This window comes from Haemaphysalis longicornis, unplaced genomic scaffold, assembly GCF_048455015.1.
Source record: "Haemaphysalis longicornis isolate Haplotype H1 unplaced genomic scaffold, Haemaphysalis longicornis Haplotype H1 scaffold_70, whole genome shotgun sequence".
In the NCBI taxonomy this organism is placed as follows: Eukaryota; Metazoa; Arthropoda; class Arachnida; order Ixodida; family Ixodidae; genus Haemaphysalis; species Haemaphysalis longicornis.
In genome coordinates this window covers 318,134-336,199 of record NW_027526423.1, presented here as the reverse complement: position 1 = coordinate 336,199, position 18,066 = coordinate 318,134, and the positions used below count along the sequence as shown (strand labels likewise).

Here is an 18,066-nt window from a genome sequence, read left to right as displayed (position 1 = left end):
CTGTCATGCGGATTACATTAGTAAACGCGTAGCCTATGTATATTGTTTCTTCTGTAAATCATCGATGTGGTTCGGTGTAAGGCTATATGAAGGACGTGGTGGAGTCTTTTCGGTTTCTTACGGTGCAATTTGCAGTAGAATGTTAAGCCACTGTTTTGAGAAAACCCTTACAAATAATTTGAGAGAGATGCTGTTCCCGGTACTACGTTGTCGCGAAGTATTTATTTGTGGCCCTGGGCAGGATATGTTACCCCATATGAAAAAAAATGGCAGTCCCAGCATCCCTGATAACTTTGTTTTTTAGTTACCTAGAGGCGCAGCCAGTTAAGGCGTGGATGGAGGGGAAGGGTCTGCTTTTTGGTGGGTCTAACATGTGCACGCTGAGTGCTCAATTCGAAACAGTGGAGCATGTTCGCACGGAGTTCTTGGATGCCATATTTTTTGGGATGTCTAACGTTAAAGAAAGACCTGCGCATTTCAGCGCATAATATTCGATTCTGTCCGGTTGAGCGCGGAAATGTCACATACGATTTTGTCATGGCGGTGGGGTTACATTCCAGTCGGAGGTGCAGAATGGCTGTGCGGCATGCGGACCCGAATGCGCTCACAGTGAGCAATTATTTTGCACAGAATGTCAGGCTGTTGTACGAATTGTAAAAATTAGAGGACTTCGAACTTGAACGGCTACCATTTTTGGGAGAGCTGTGTACATTTGATGTTTATTTTAAATCCTCCCGTCAGCCAAAGTTTTTAATTTATTCGTGACTTGTATTGTGTTTGTGCAAAATGTAATGAAGAAGAAAATCCGCATTAGCTCCGTGGCTAATCCGTGGTTCTACCGAGCATAAGGACACGGGTTCGATACCGGTCGCGGTGACTGCATTTCTGACAAATGCGAAAAGCGAAAACGCCCTCCGTGTGTCGATACTTCGGCGCACGTTTAAGATTCCCGGTGGTCAAAACTAACCCACAGCCCTCCACCACGGCTCGCCTTATAGCCCACTCGTAGCTTCGGCGTATTGAGGTGCATTCAGCCCACCAAATATGTGAAGAGAATGGACGAGACAACATGAAAATATTTTCCTTTTCCCTCCCCCAACCATAAGCAGTGGGAAGGCATGCTAGCCAGCCTGGAACCCGGCGATCAACTTCGTCTGGTTGAAAGGGCCCGCATGGCAGCGACCGCCCAGGGACTTCTGGGCTAAGACCCCCCATTACCACTACTCCTTGAACTAATATAGAAATAAAGTTTATTCCTCCTCCTCCTTGCCAAACGTCCAGGGCTGGGAAAGAAAACTCATTGTATTCTTTTGCTTATGCCACCTGGTGACAGTATTTTTACAGCGCTATTTCAGGATTGTGGTGGATGCAGATGCATTTAGTGTTTGTTTTGTGAAATTTAACAGAATAACAATCAAGGCGCGTAGGTTGATAAAAGTATTTATTCACATGTCATCTGTAAAGAAGAGCCGCACAAGAGCCGGTTGCAGTTTAGGATTGTACAGCAGGACAATTATGGGACAAAAATACTGCTGGTGTCCATGCTACACTGTTGCCTTAGCTTTGGGCTAGATCAAACTGGGAAAACTCACAACCAGAAATTGTGCACACGTAACATTGCGAGCAGTAATGTGCCCTCGTCTTTGAGATGTGTAGGTAAAGCATCGGAAGTATTTTTAAGACGTACATTTTTTCACATTTTTTGCATTTCCCTTTGAATTCGCCACCTTCACCATTCTGAGTGCGATTTCATCATTGTACGTACTTATTACTCCAAATTATCCTGAAGTGTGAGTACTTAGGCGGTGGCAAGAAGTTGCGCTAAGCAGACGTGGTAGTGTGATTCAACGGTAAGCGCATCTACGTGTCAGGGCCCATCAGAATGTCCCTCTGGAGGCGGAAAGCTTCCGCCATGTTTGGTGGCATCCGATCGAGGTGTTCATCGAAGTCACGGAGAGCTTGGTTTTGGTATTCCATGTAGCGGTCGTGAAGGTTCAGCTCGTCGTAAACAGCTTTGACTGCAGCTTCGTCTGGACCACCGGTCACTCCCCGCCCAATGTGAGCCTGTGAGAAAGAAAGATCAGGGATTTGTTATTTTCCGCTCTCTCCCTACAGCAATAGTTTTTAGCACGAAAGTGTTTTACTCCAGAATTCATGAAGATTTCGCGTACGTCATATCCGTCCCGGTAGTGACGCCAATACAACGAAGCAAGCGGTCTGTAAAGGGTTAACCCCTGCACAGAGTGTTTTTTTTTTTTTTTTGCGGGGAAGGAACCCTTAGTACTAAAGAGTACGTTGTATTTCGGGTGGTTCGTTTTTGGGTTTTATATCATAACACGGAATTGTTTTATGCCGAAATACACCAATATATCACTGACGTCATATTCGTCCCGGAAATGACGCCAGTACACCTTTGCCGAAGCGAACCGCCAGCAGGACGTCGCTCGCCAAACACACCCGCAAGACAGCCCCCGACCCGCAAATCATGCTCCGCTGCAGATTTCGCTGCACTTTCCTGCTTTACCGATTCTTATGACAGATGAATCAATTACAGTTTTTTTCAGGGAGGCTGTCAAACACAGATCACACAAAAAGCGGTTTGTGTTCCCTCTTCTTGTATGGTGACATTTGGGTTCTGCATTACACAAGCTTCAAACTAAAGCTCGTAAGCTGGATGTAATAGAAAGCCTTGGTTCAGAAAGTCTTAATGCCGATGGAAGCAAAAAAAGGGCTCCACGTTACACTACTGCTCCTCCCATCTCGTACACGTTCCAGTCACGGCGGATGGTCGTGAAGAGTGTCTCCTTCATCACCAAGAATTGTCGGTGCAGAGGTGGATACCGCCTTCAATCGGGAGACACGCTGGCGCGGACCTCAACGCCAAAAATTTGGGGAATTGAAAAAATCTGCAGAAAATCAGAGGATTGTTCACTAATGGACAGCATTTCTAAGTCGCTTTTGTAAAGCGCGAGTTATTTACAACAAAATATGGCTATGAGTAGCAAAATACGTTGGTTAAATTTGTTGTTTTAAGTTTTCTTTCGTTTCTTTTCGCCAATGATGTAAAAAGGCACCGCTGTAGAAATGAAGTTCCTTTACTTTCCTAAATATGTATTTTTTTAAGAAGCAAGGCGTACTACTGAGTCAGTCCGTTCGCGCTCTTTGTATACGTGCGTATTTTCAACGTTCTTTGGTGACTTTTTTCATTTGTTCTTCTGTTTTGGGGGAAGATGTATAAGATGCATATTTTTTTATTTTTTCAGAGGATTCTTCTGGAAGTTTTATTTTTCCATTTTGCTTATTTTTTGGTTTTTAAAATTCTGTTCGGCCAATTATCTCCCTTGCCGCTCTTATAAAGGTTCTATGTGTTACTTTCGCCAAATATGCATTTCTGAGGAAATGCAGGCCGTTACAAGGTTGGCCATTTTTGACATTATTTTATTCGTAGTTTAAACGTTCTTTTGTGGGCTTATTTGTTTATTCTTGGTTTTTGGGGGAGATGTATACCATACATATTTCCAATGCCAGATTATTTATGTGAAAAATTATTGTTTCTATTTTTCATGTTTCTCGGTTTTTCACAATTATGTCGAGACCAAGTATTTCTCTTTGCGATATTAAAAATTTACAAGTGTTACTTTCGTCAAATCTGCACTTTTGCGGAAATTAAAGGTCATACACGGTTTGCCATATGCACACATTTATTTGTATATTGAACGTTGTGTTGCGGACTTTTTTGTTTGTTCTTAATTGTGGAGGGCTTTAAAAGATGTATATCCTGGATTTTTTGAAATACATTTGGTAAAAGTTGTATTTTCCTATTTTTTATTGTTAGTTTCTCACAATTCTTCTCGGACAATTGTCTGCATTTACTCTTTGATAAAGATTACAGGAGTTAATTTCGCCAAATCTGCATTTTTCTGGAAACTCACTGTGTTACACGTTTCTTCATTTTCGCCATTTCTTAGTCATATTTCCAACCTTTTTGCAGACTTTTGATTTTATTCTTGGGTTTCAGGGAAAGAAGTATAAGATTGATAGTTTTGATTTTGTCAGATCGTTTTTGTGAATTTATTTTCCCTTTTTCACTTTTTTTTAGTTTTTCAGAATTCTGTTTGACCCATTATCTCCACTTGCGCGATTATTACGATTGCAGGGTTAATTCCGCCAACTCTGCATTTTTTGGAAATTCAGGGCGTAACACAGTCGTGGCAGTAAGGGTTTTCGGAAAATAACTATACGCATTAAAACGCAGCATCTGCAGCTGTATTGTTGACGGAGCTGAATTAGTGTCCCAGTGTGATGCTTCACATCCAAGAAGGGCCCATGTTGTATTTTATGTCCCTCCCTCCCTACCTCCCTCCCCTCCTTCCTCCCTCCCCTCCTTCCTTCCTCCCCTCCTTCCTTCCTTCCTTCCTTCCTTCCTTCCTTCCGTCCTTTCTTTTTCGTTGTTTCAAAAAATTTCGTCCTTCCTTTCTTATTGCTGTCTTCAATTCTTTTTGTTTTTTGTTTTTTTTCCTTTCTTCATTCCTTTCTCTTTTATTTCTTTCTCCCATTATTTTATTATTCCTTACTTTTGCCTTATTTTTTCCTACCTTTCTTTCTTTCTTTGTTCACAAAATTCTGATGTGCTCCCGGGAAACGAAGGACCCTCTAATCACATTCTTGGTATTTCTATCGGGGTTCATTTACCGTGCCTTTTATTTCACAATATATTTGGCTATATGTATATACATGTGCACATACGCATCAACATCGTGTTATTTTGTTCCGTGCAGCACAAAGGCCTCTTTCAAAGATTTCCAGCCACTTCTTTGCTGAGTTTGACGGGTCTATTCTTTGCTCCTGAATTTTCTTTAGTCATTTCTGCGTCAAATTCTTGGTGTTACTCTGCTCGCTGGAACCTACTGCATTAAATGAATGGCACACCTGTTTTTTTTTCACCCTTAATTGATGACTTGCTTATTAATTATATCTTAATCAATTAATTTGTACTTGAATTTATTCGGCCTGATTTGTAATCGTCGGTGCGGTTTTAGTATCTCTGAGTGTCACCCCTAGCTGTTTGTTGTCGCTGGTTACGCTTGTCGTAGTTTTGTTTAAAGCGGCTCACTTAAACTGTACGTGTTGGCCCAGAATGGCATTACCTAAATTAGAATTTGATTTTACACCTGTTTCTTTAGTGGCAAAGGTAGTTTGCAGAAAACAATTTGAGGATGCTCACGGAATGCAGCTGGGCCTATGATAATTCTGCTCTTTCTTATGACTTGGATCAACACTAACGATTTTCCCAAGAGAGTTATGGTATTGCTCTGGTATTACTACACCAACACTGAAATGGCGTATCTGTGAATGTTCGCTTACTCATACTTGTAAGTTACTTGTGTGAATTTTTGTAATAACATTCAAGCGTTTCACGTAGAATTGTCTAAGCGTTTCGAACGAATCTCGGCTCGACTGACTGAAGAACAATGGCACCCGCAAATCTCAAAGTCCTCATGTATTTCATATCGGCCCGTAAAGCTGACTTGTCCTAATTAGATTTCTCATTCACCCCTTCCAGACAGTCTGTAAATAATTCGGGCGAATTTGTACCTCTTTGTCTGACACCCTTCTTCATAGGAAATATTGTTGCCCTCTTATAAAGGATGATCTTCGTATACACCTTCGAACGGCGCTACATGCGGTTTCTCTACTCCACGATCAAATACTGCTTCAACGACTGCCGTGGGGACTGAGTCCAGTGACATTTTATAATGACTAAAAAGCTTGGTACAGGTTTAATATTTTGTGCATACGCACCAACTACCTGGTTTATTGAATGAATATAACTCACCAGAAACAAATATTTCCCAACGACAGTTAGGTTGTTGAAAGTTCCCGTTTTCCATTAAGTATTGCTTTTGTAAAGAAACTCGTCCAAACAGAAAGGAGGATGATGGGCCTGATATTTTTCAAGTGTTTTACGTCGCCTTTTTTTTTGTTAATTGCAATAAGGACCCATTTTATGCCTATTGTTGATTCAATATCACAGGTCCTTGTGACAATATTTTCGCGGGCTTTTTGATGACGATGTTTTCACTTTGGTGCAATAGATGGGCTGCCATTCTGACGTAACCTTGAGTCTTGCCTCTCTTGATCCGTTTTCACGGCTTTCTTCCCCAACCCTTTGCTATTGTTTTAGCTTGACCAGTGGGAACAATTGCATCAAAAACGCCAAGAAGGGCTTAAGGGAAGCAGTTCATCAATTTTTCACGATGAAGTTGGTTTATTTTTTTACACGAAAAAGGAAAAAAAAAAACATGCTACCCTGTCGGCAACCGAAGCTATGACCTTCTGAATACACTTCTGATGCCATACTAACAAAGCTACCGGATGGCTGTGCTCCCCTCCGCAATCAGGGGTGCTATGTGAATATAATGGTATACTGCGGTTTGTGGTGGCATCTTTCGCCCCTTCGACAAATCGCGCTGAAGTGGGCCTCCAAAGTAATGATACCACGCTGGGAATGGTACCATGCTTTCGGGTGATGGTACCACGACACCAGGATTAAGTAGTTTCATTGGAAAGGCACTCCACAAAACCCACGTATCCATTCAGGAAAGAATTGGGGGGCGGTAGATCGAGGTTCAGGTGGAACCTACCTAGCTATTACGTATGTACGTACGTCAGAAATCGCCCGAATTGTACCGCGCCCTACAGTTGAAGCACACGTTACACTCCTTGAATGGACATATACCTTAAGTGTTTGGACTTGCTCTGGTGAGGCCAACTTGAGGGCAGAGATGAGGAACCACGTGTGCTTGTGCTCCACGATGTCAGTTCCAACCCTTCCCATGACCTCCGGGCAACTGTAGCAGTCGTTGAAGTCGTTATGGGCCATGTAGATTTGCCCCAAGGCAGTAGAAGCCTCGTGCGCCTGCTGGTGCAACTTTGGGTCCACGACACCAGCCTGCACACATAAAGTGCACGAATAAGACTAAACAGCATCGCTTCAATAAAACACAACACGAAATATCATTGACCAGCTTGGAAATTTTTCACATTGAATCATGGCTTAATGACAAATACAGGAAGTTTTGGTTCTCTGAAGAATACGCGGCGTGGACTCAGAGGAGCATTGTCGCGCAACGTTTATTAGCAGGAATGTAAAGTCTCTGAACATAAGGGTATTCTGACGCCGTAATGACAAAAGGTAACGTTCAATGTTAACACTGCTGCCTTTTACAGTCGCTTATTTATGGGTGGAGAAGCATGCGGCTTTAACCAACGTGTTTGTGCCGAAATTTCAGTATCTCGGCAAATTCGTTTGGAGCCCAGTAATCAATGTCTCAGTTTTCAGTGATTCAGTACTGGGTTTGTAAAAGTCTAACTTCTTGAATCCTGATCAGTAAAATTTTGTCTGTGTAAGCAATAACATGCGTTCCCGTTGTTTGCCTGTAGTTTTAACAAATTTAAGAATAAGAAGAAGTTCATAAATGACGTATAATACTTTTTCACATTTATACTGGAACTACAGCCGAAGGAGTGCCGGGTCCATCGTAACAGGCAAATACAATTCGATTGGTCCGAGTGGAGGCAAACATGTCTCGCGTCAATAACAAAAAATTCCAGAATGATATCACCAATTATTGTTCAATTCACAGTTGAAGTTTGCAATATTAGAAGTTACATTCATAACTGCAGCCCAGAGTGTACCAATTCACACTGAGAAATAAAATACCCTATGCAAAATGGTTTCTTACATTGTGTGCGTACATCCAAACTCTACGCTAGGTCCGGTAATGAAATTATGTTCTTTTTTTTTTTGCGCAAGGGGTTAAAAGAAAGTGGAGAAGAACGTTGTTTCTGAGCCCCCGAAGAGTTCTGTCATTATGTGATCAAGGAGAATACGTTTGGGCAAAGATGTTAATGCCAGCGCCAAGGAAAAGAGTTAAATCAGTCATGGGCCTCTGGCGGCTGCTGCCATAATCTTTGGCCAGTACCCCGAATTGCGTATGTGGTATTCGTGGGTTGGATTTTTACGCCACTGCCAAATGAAAAGGGGCTCATTGACCGTCAGCTTTTTACGGCAGCTTTTATTATCATTTCTTAATATTATTTAATGGGTATAGGTGAATCGAGATTCTGTTCCCCCGTGAAATCAAGCCGGCCACTTCTTTCTCGCGCCTGGCGCCATCTACTTGTTCAATTCTAACACTCCTTGTAGTTTTTTGAGTACTTGAAAAAAAAATGCCACCCTGTTCAGCTTTGGTGGTGATTAGAAGAAGAATGAGAGCAACAAAGAGGAATGATGTGACTGGAAAGAATGTTGCAATTTATGTTCAGCGAGAAAATTGGGAGAGAAAGGTGTACAAAGAGCAGAACGAAAAAACCGGTCGCAACTTGTAAATATACAGTGTATGAAAAGAAATTGTGCGCGTGGGGTAGCTTTACGCGTGAACGTCCAAATTCCGTCGAAACTGCATTTTGTGCAATTTTTCACTGTAGTTAAGGGCTGTTTCGCATCTGCAAGGTTTAAGGGGTTCTCGGGTTGCTTCTGGAAGGTTATATGATCATCCAACACGAGTGCCTACGAAGATACGTATTCATTGGCTTCCTTTTGTCGAAGAGACTTCTTTTCTGCAAAAACAACCCACTGGATTCTCTAGCACAACCTTCGGGCTAAAGCTTTGGTTATTAAAGCTATATTTCGTGATAATATGTTAGCGTCCTTTACAACTTGTGGATGCTATCATGTTCCTTGAGAGAACAATGTAAAATCCAGGTGAAGGTAAGAACATGGCGACTTTTTCGACAATCAATCAATCAATCAATCAATCAATCAATCAATCAATCAATCAATCAATCAATCAATCAATCAATCAATCAATCAATCAATCAATCAATCAATCAATCGATTAATCAATCAAAAATATTTTATGATCAACCAATCAGCAACACTTAAAGCTCATGCTGAATTTTCAGCACCCCTGTGAGGTTTTGTCGAAGATATGTAGGTAATTTCAGGTTGAAGATAAAAGTTCTTGTTTCCGCCATTCATACCTTTTTTACGTCAAAAGCATTGACTAGATTTGTACAGTGGAAGAACCGAATTTAGAAGCAATATTACAAAGTTCACACCACGTTTGCTCACTTCTTGTTCCACTGAATGGCTGTGCCTGTGCAGCATATGACGTCTCGAACATCGTTGGATTCACCGACATTCCTTTATAACAATCAGGTACTATCTGGGTATGATGTAAAGTAATAAAAACCAATAAAGCCTCATTTGTCGGCAGTTTATTCGCAGGTCCTGAATTCTTGGTTTAGCAAGTCTAACGAAGAAAAGAAAAGTTTAAGTCCCCCGAAATAAACAAATGCAGTAGTGATGCTTAAACGCAGAAGGCCTTACCATATACATTCCCGCGCGGACAGGTAGCTCCAGTGTGAACGGACCAGACTTCAAGATTCCCACGGCCCAGTAACGATCGAACGATGGGTGTCTCAGCTGCTGGCCGCCGCTTGTGGTTGCGGTGCTCAGCACGTCAAACATTTGCCCTAGCACAGCCCTCAGGTCACAGTCGTCGAAGAGGTCCAACAGGGCTGGAAGCATCGGGTGCGATGAAAGCCGTCTCTTGAGCACGAAGCTGACGGCCTTCTCGAAGATGACCGCATCGATGATGGCCCGCCAGCCGATGTCGGGCCGTGTGTGCGCGGCTGGACGACCGCGGCGCATCGGTGAGCCGTCCATCATGTCGTCTACCGATATCTGGTAGCATTCCAACTGCGTTAAAGAAAATCGACACCCCGCTTTTAGAAAGCTGCCTTTGCCTGCTCGCAAGTACCGTGAGTACTCGTACACACTTACAACATCTTATTTTCCAGACGAGTGGGAGGTTTGATTTGTAGCTTCTGTAACTGGTTGTTTCGAACGACAGATGGCAGTACACCTAGGACCACATTTTGTCCAAACTTTTCTCCGTAATGCATTTAAAATATTTGCATTTCAATCCTTCTGCGAAAATATTCTTTGAAGCTTTGGCACACGGGATTGTGGACACCTTTGTCAGAGGCATCAAATCCGCGTGCGTTTTAATGCTTCAACCCGTAGTGAGGTTTGTGCCGCCCAATAAAAAGTGAGCAAGTTCACCGTCTTGTGTGTAACCGGGGCCGTCTTGAACGAGCAGCACGAAGATAATAATTAGAAGTCGTTGCTCCAGAAGAAAAAACAAAGCCAAGATAAATTATCTATGATCGGAGTCTTTATGAAACGGCGCGTTTCTCTGGGCTCGAGAGAGAAGATAATTCTTTATTCTCGATGGTAGGGAGAAGTAGGTGGACCCTTTTGTCTGCTGGGTTTCCACTACAGTCGCTTATGATAAGAAGCAAGGTCATGGCCGCGCGTCTTGTCTGGCGTCCCACTTGAAAAAGCAGCGGGATTACGCGACCCTCTTCTTAGTGAGGACACACGTTACGCTGCCTGTGCTTATATTGCACCTATTTTGTTATGGAGGATCGGAATGCTGCGCCATTTCAATGCTGACCGTGCACAGGTGTACTTATTAAGGCAAAATCATCAACTCATTCTTCGCGTCGCGGGCGGCGATTCTTCCAGCACTGCGGACAAGAAGGACCATCATCTCTAGAACGATACCGTCTTACCGCACATCAGCGATGCACGGAGAATCGAGGGAACTCAAAAGACCCACGGACCGAACGCATAAACGAAGACGGGCTCTCGCCAGTGTAACGTTTAAGCGACAATGGCAAGATACAAGCCACCGCTCATCGTTTCTCCTAACTGGCTTGCGTGATTTCTTTTTAAGCGTATTTGTTGAAGCTTTGGCCACAAGACACGGGGATTTCTTGGGAAGTGCCTGCCAGCTATTATCTCCGAAAGAAAAGTAAAAGGAGAAAATAAGAAGAGTACAGGGCACATATCTTCTATCAGGCTGTCCACGAAGCACGCTATATGGTATTACATTCCGTAGCAGATGGTATTGAGAAATGAGGAATTAAGCCCAATAAGGCCAGCAATATACGCACCAGTTCGACGCACCAGCCAACCATGGCGGCATCGGGCAGATTCTTGTCCGGGTCTTCAGCCAAGAGCTGGTATGTCTGAAGGACACCCAGGAGTCGAGGCCGGTTTTTGTGGTACAGGATGTACTCCAGGGCCTCTCCCAAGGCGTCCAACATTTCGCGCGCTCGGGGAACTCCAAATTCCATTTCCTTCACAGTCGACAGCATACGTTCCTTCGCTTCCAAGACCGGCAGATCCGTCTGGCAGTAGAGCTTCGATGGCCGCTTTAGTTCTGATGTGTTCAGCTTTTGAGACCTGCGTCGCGAAGAGATTACATGTAGCCTGACGAGAATGGGCCTCAAGCAGTGAGCTTTTAGTGCTTAGTGTTTACACGCTGCAAATCGTGGAAGATGTAACATACATATCGTTTCCTCTGGGACCATCGTGCGGTAGAATTGTTGTGGTCAACTTTGAACTAGTTAGAAATGAATTGGGTAGTCTTATGCCTTTCTAATTTGTTTTGAGTGAATGTTATATATCAACCGAATACGTTAAACCACAAACTGCGCCGCAAAACACAGCTTTTCCAAACAAGGCCTTAACGAATCGGCCGACAGCTTCACTACTTCACCTTTTCGCCAATCTCAATATATTGCCTTTTCTATAGCATGACTTGAACACTGTTTGAAAAACATAGTAAAAGCATAAAATAACGAAGGATCCTCAACCGCACTCGCTGAATGTCTCACAGGAAATCCACAAACATAAGATTCAATTTTCATACAGTGTACGAAGTATGCTGCCAACGTCCCGTAATGCCCAGTGTTGGGACATCTGAAAGGTTAGGCCATGAAGCATAAGAAACAAAGTTGGCGGACGAGCAACATCAAAATGTGGTTTTAAAGTGGCGAACACGCTTCAGAATGATAACTGACAGAATTATGTTCCAGTTGCGGCAGGAAATGCGCTGACCGAGATTCCACGTGCTTTCAACAACAACAAAAAAAAAAAACAAATTGGGCCACCTTTGTACTTGCGATGCGAAGACTGTGGAAACAGCGGAGCTGGTAGTCTTCACTAGCTTAGCTTTGGCTTTTTTAAAAAGTGAAAGATGGTTAAAAGTGGATTGTTCGTGGAAAACTGAGCTAAATCAAGTACTCAATCCACCCCCCACCCGCCGCGGTGGCTCAGTGGCTAAGGCGTTGTGTTGCTGAGCACGAGAGCGCGGTTTCAATTCCCGGCCGTGGCGGCCGCTTTTCTGATGGAGGCGAAAAGCAAAAACAGCCGTGTGTACGAGATTTCGGTGCACGTTAAAGATCCCCGGGTGGTCGAAATTAATCCGAAGCCCTGAACTACGGCGCGCTTCATCGCCTGCGTTGCGTCGGTGCGTTAAACCCTGCAATCAATCAATCAATCAATCAATCAATCAATCAATCAATCAATCAATCAATCAATCAATCAATCAATCAATCAATCAATCAATCAATCAATCGACCCCCCTCGGGACCAAAATCCAAACTACCAAAATCCGAAGCCAAAGTGCACTTCAACTCAGCCATAGTCCAAAGCAAACGCCGGCGCCGCGAACCCAAGGAAAATACTGTGCGCACTGAATGCGATGATAGCGCAATCGTATAGACTCCAGTTCAATAACGCGAGGGACCGAGGTTTGATTCTGACCCGGGAAGCGTTCTTTCTGTCTGATTTGGTTGCACATTGTTTTGTTCCCCGCCGCGGCTGACCCCGAGGTCATCGGGACTTCGGGGTGGACCACTGAACAGGTTGCCGGTCTCATGGCGTAAAGGTCCCGGGTTCGATTCCCACGACCTCCAGAATCCCATTTCTTAGGCGCGTACTCCAAACACGTGTTCGTGGGTTTCTTGGGTCGTTGCTACTATCCGTCAGGGTTTTTGGCTACCATTTGCTCATTTCCACTTCGCCTAGCGGAATTTTCTGTTAACGATCGGCAAGGACAGAAGAAAGCTTGAAAAGCTCTGCTGTTAAAAAAAACACCACACGGTGAGCTGCCATCAACCCCAGGGATAAGTGGTAAATTAGAAGAGACAGGGTTTCTGCAAGAAGTGGCGTGTCTGTCCCCTCTTGTCCTTCAAAGAAATCACGCACCACTACCACCTAGAGTGGACAGTGTACCCTCCTCTACATAAAAACATAAGAACCTCACAAAAGAACAAGAACCTTCGAGGCATTCAAACAAACACCTTTTCCCACCCAACTAGAGCCCACATTCTGTCTCCCACACTGTACTCCTCGCAATGCCACTTCTGCAAGGCTCCAGGCACGCTTTACTATATTATTTTGGGCGGTAATAAGAACCCGAACCTAGCCCCCCTACCGTTCCCTTCCCCTGAGCTCTGGGAGGGAGCACTGTCCAGATCGGACCCTGACGGCCAGCTTTGGCTGGTGAAGAGAGCACAAGAAAGTGGACGGCCTGAAGGGGTCGTGGAATAGGGACTCTTCCCCAAGACCAACTGCTCTATAGAAACGTTTATTCTTCCTCCTACAAATTTTCGTCGGAGTCGTCCCACACCCACTCACTAGAATTGTCCGATCACTATGACAGTAACCCCCAGTGGCAGGAACGGCAATCAAAGGCAAGGACGCGCGGTAGCAGGCAAGTGATTCTGCGCCCGTGTGACACGGAACGCGGATTCCGCTAAAGTCCGGTCAAGTGCTCTGTTTGCGAAAACTCTGGGGCTTCCCCTGGCAATAATTTACTCCTACAAAGGCGGCACTGCGTTCCCGGATAGGCACATGCCCGGCACAGCCACTGCCGGTACGCGCCCTGCGCCCTGTACTGGTGCACTTGGGTCAGTCTTTCTGTTCCTTTGAACAACTGTTAAAAGAGCTCCTCGGCCTCAGTGGCTTTGGGGTAGATTCGTGGGTTTCGGAGGGAACCGTCTGGGTTCGAGCCCCATGCACTAGATTTTTTCTTATGGTACAACATTCTAATATCTCAATTCTACCCATTATTTTTGTGAATACGGGGGGCTCGGTATCGCTTGGGCGGTTTAGGGATGCCCCGCGGTTTTTTAAGAAGTTTAATTAACATTCTGCATCCAACTGGCTACTACCTGTGTCGGATTAGCTACCGCCTTACATCGCGTGTATTGTATGCTGGTTCCACGAAGCTACCGTAGCATAGATTCGTACCGTATAATTACGGATTTCTGAATGTCCTTCAGACGGGTCAAATTCCCATTTGAAGACAACGCGCGGTCCACCAAATCCATTTGGGCACCAAAGTCCACGAACCAGCGCATAGTTTCCACATACCCCTTGAGGGGTATTGCAAGGGAAGACGAGAGCTGTCAAGAGAGGCACCCTTTAATTTCTACTATTCCAAGTTATGTGATATTTTCGGGTACAAGTACGCAACCAGACGAATAAGGCTGCAGTAATACTGGCCAATTACGTACGTAAACGTTCGTTGCGTTTGTGCAAAACATTGTTTTGGTTTAATACTTGATGTTGAGTACATTATAAACTTACTTCACTTTGTATCAATACTTTATAGGCCAACTTTTCTGCCTCAAGGATGAAGCCATAGCTGACAAAAAAATTGTAGATATCCAACTGTAGCTGCCCGCTGGGATACAAAGGCAGAAGCAAGGTCGTTTTAGCGTTTCATCCAGAAGACTGCGGCAGTGTTCAAACAAGAACCCAGCAGACGGTCGTGGGTGTAACAGGAAGTGCTTGGCCTGCACTGACTTACAAACAGAATGTCGCTATAACCACCGCCCTCACCATAAGTGGTCGATCGCGAATGGTATGAATGTGGGAGTTACGAATGAGTTCGTTGAAACTGCGGCCAAAACGGAACTGGTGGACCGGACGTAAGATTCTGACGGCTCCTGGTATGGTTTTCGCCCATGCCGTATAGTAGACATACGACCAGTCCGGAGACCATTCCGATGTTCATTTTGAGAAATTATCAACCTGTACTATGGTAGCTTTATGATCCCAGCATGACACACACACACACACACACACACACACACACACACACACACACACACACACACACACACACACACACACACACACACACACACACACACACACACACACACACACACACACACACACACACACACACACACACACACACACACACACACACACAAGCACACACACACACACACACACACACACACACACACACACACACACACACGATGTCCCAAGAAGAAGCCAGTATATTTGCGCTATCCCAGAAGGCAGGCAAACTTAAAGGGGTCCTGAAATACCTTCCGCCGATGCATGGATGTACATGTAACCAAATAAAGCAATGTATTAGCAATCTTCTCCTGCAAAAATTTTGTTAAAGCGATGAGTATTAGCTGAGAAATCGTAAATCAAAAACGACGCATTATCGTCGCGCCGCGTTTCCTCCTCCTTTCAACGTACTCTCCGCTGTTGACGGCGCGGGAGCCTTCCCTCCCATGATGCTGCGCTCCTCAGCGGTGACGTACTTCCGCTACTGCACTGCTCATGCTGCCGTCTGCTACGGGCAAGCTTTGTTGACACCATGAATCCCGCACTCTGCTCAAGGCTGGAAAAGCGAACGAAAAATCTGGCCGCATGTGTGCGGCGGCCTGGCCTTGCCCTTTCGCGATGTACAGGGCCGTCCACGCTAGGTGCGAACACGGCGCAGCGTGGCCTCGCTCCGAGGAGCGCCAGCGCACAATCCGCGGCCGCGCATCGAAGCTAAGCGGCGCAGGCGCACAGGGGCTTGGAGGCGGGGCTTCGTGTCGTCTGCTAGCGCGGGAGAGCGCGGTGCCTGCTTTGCTGTAAAGCACGCCTAACTGTAGTACGGGGCCAGTACGGGGCGTTCAAGCGTGCTGGGTGGGGCGAACGTTTCTCGCGGTGCTCTCATTTGTAGAAGATAGAATTTCAAAAACATTTCAGTGTCAGCATTAGGCGTTTCGCAACTATCGGTCTCCGCTTGAATAGTGAATTGTAGAAATAGTAAAAGGGAACCCATTAAATAATCGCCTTTCGGTGCGTGGCTTGTGATCCCAGTTATCAATCGACCAGATATATGGGAAATCCTCAAGGAGGTGCAATTTTCTGTGAAAAAAAAAATTGCCATCCACCTCAATGCAACCGTACGGCTGCATTGAGGTGAAGTGAAATTTTCCTTCAGATGCCAGTTATCGCAGGCATACAGCCGTTCTTGCCTTGACGACAGCATATGCAAAAGAAAGATGTATAAATAAAATCCGGAGTAATCGCGTTCAATCCCTGATTTTCCGTAAAATGATTTTCATAGTTATACTGCTCAACAGACGATAAAACCAGAAAAAGAAAGAATATACATGGTACTTCTCCCAGGAGGATATGCTTCTGGGGTGAGTTGGAAAACAGAGTAAGAAGGTTCTCTAACAATTTAGAGTTTAATGACGGTGCACCCACGCTTCGATAAAGCAGTCGAATCTAATGTTCAAGGGCACTCCTCGTGAAAATGTTTTATTTACGGCCTCAATGCCGTGCTGCGACGCGGATTACAAAACACGGGAGGGGCAGTCACTCGTGATTTGTGAACAAGACTGCTGAACTTATCATGCGGCGCACGGACCCTACTTGAACAGCACACAGCGGGCCTTAACCATATATATCTTTAACCGAATGCCGCCGGCGCACCCGATGAGAATATTCTACTTAACTTGAAACGCAAATAGTTTTAGCCGCATCTTTCGGCAGTAGGAGTTCAACATGTTCTACAAGTCTCCCCTCTGGCATCAATCGTGCAGTGGCACAACAATACAGAAACTGCTGTTAGCAAAACGGTCTTCAGACTCAGTGAAGCCTCAAGGTATTTCACGATTCAGATGTTAACAAAACGCCGTAAGGTAGCCATTAAGAACAAGTTAAGGTTTACATCCACCTCGGGATTTAGGACGTGGCTTCGATAATTCACTTGACTGGCTTGGCAATTAGGAAGTATTGCGACACAATTGCGTAAGGGGAACCTTTCTTTGTGCGTAGAATAAGCATGCAAGTTTCCAAATACAGGCTCAAATTTGAGGGAAGCAGGGCTTAGAAAGTCATTGGCTTGCCTACCTGTTATCCGAAGTTAAGGGGGCGTTGAGACTGGCTGCTGTGGAAAACGATGAGTTTTGCGTTCGAGTCATCAGGGAGGCCAAATTCAGCTTTCGCGTGGGCGGGGTGAATCCCGACGCCAACCTTCGCAGTGCATTCGCTGCCTGGATGCGCATGTTTGTACTAAAGTTGTCAACCGGCCGTGGCGTCTCCTGGACTTCGAATGTTTGGCTCGACTTAAATCCACCAGTCAATGCACATCACGCATGCGCACTCGTAGCAGGGCTTAAAACTGCCCCTTCGCTGCGCAGGTGAGGGCGCCCTCTTTTTATCACCAGTGTATTTTTAACATTGATAACTCCTCACCGCTTCCCATATTCCATTTACTTACCTTGCGTTCACCTGTTATCGCCTCCATTCTTGTACACTGCATTCCAAACCTTGGAGTCGCTGGGCAGAGCATTGGCCTTTACCCAGCACTCTTTATCCGTTGCTGTGCTGTTTAGGCATTTTTATTCTCCCTTCAGTAACGCGCGCCGCTAATGTAAAACAATGGCATGGAATCTAATGATAATTATGCATGTTTGCTTCTCTGCGAGTTCGGTCTATCGGTGAACGCGTGAGCACAGGACATGTTAAGGTTTAATAAGCCGATTTTGACTGAGGGAGAAAAAATTTAGCGGCCAATTACAAAGCATCATTTTTTTCTGTTAGGTTTCACGAGCGTGCTTATGGCCTGAAGATTTTAAGCCGTAGTGGCGAGGGCATTGAATTCGACTTCAAGTGCACTGCGTTCCAGTGAAATCGACTAACCTTTTGGTAGGAACGTTGCGATGTCAAGGAGTTTTAGCTCATGCAAGAGAAACGAACCTTGCTAAAATTTTTCTGCTACGTCACTTCAAGTTGCCTTAGAGTGAAGTTCGAGATTTGAGGTTGTGAACGAGACATTAAATGACACTACTAACTCCCATGTGTCGAAAACCCACCCCAGTATAACC

The 18,066-nt window shown here is 44.8% G+C and overlaps 1 protein-coding gene across 1 annotated transcript; it reads right to left on the bottom strand.

The window, feature by feature from the left end:
• Positions 1 to 1,424: 1,424 nt before the first annotated feature.
• Positions 1,425 to 17,286, bottom strand: LOC144148007 (farnesyl pyrophosphate synthase-like). Its single transcript, XM_077679608.1, has 5 exons — positions 17,090 to 17,286; positions 11,029 to 11,320; positions 9,395 to 9,766; positions 6,740 to 6,952; positions 1,425 to 2,064 (listed from the first exon to the last, which is right to left on the bottom strand). The coding sequence occupies exons 1-5, from the start codon at positions 17,242 to 17,244 to the stop codon at positions 1,861 to 1,863; spliced, it is 1,236 nt and encodes a 411-aa protein (XP_077535734.1). The 5' UTR covers positions 17,245 to 17,286; the 3' UTR covers positions 1,425 to 1,860.
• Positions 17,287 to 18,066: the final 780 nt, after the last annotated feature.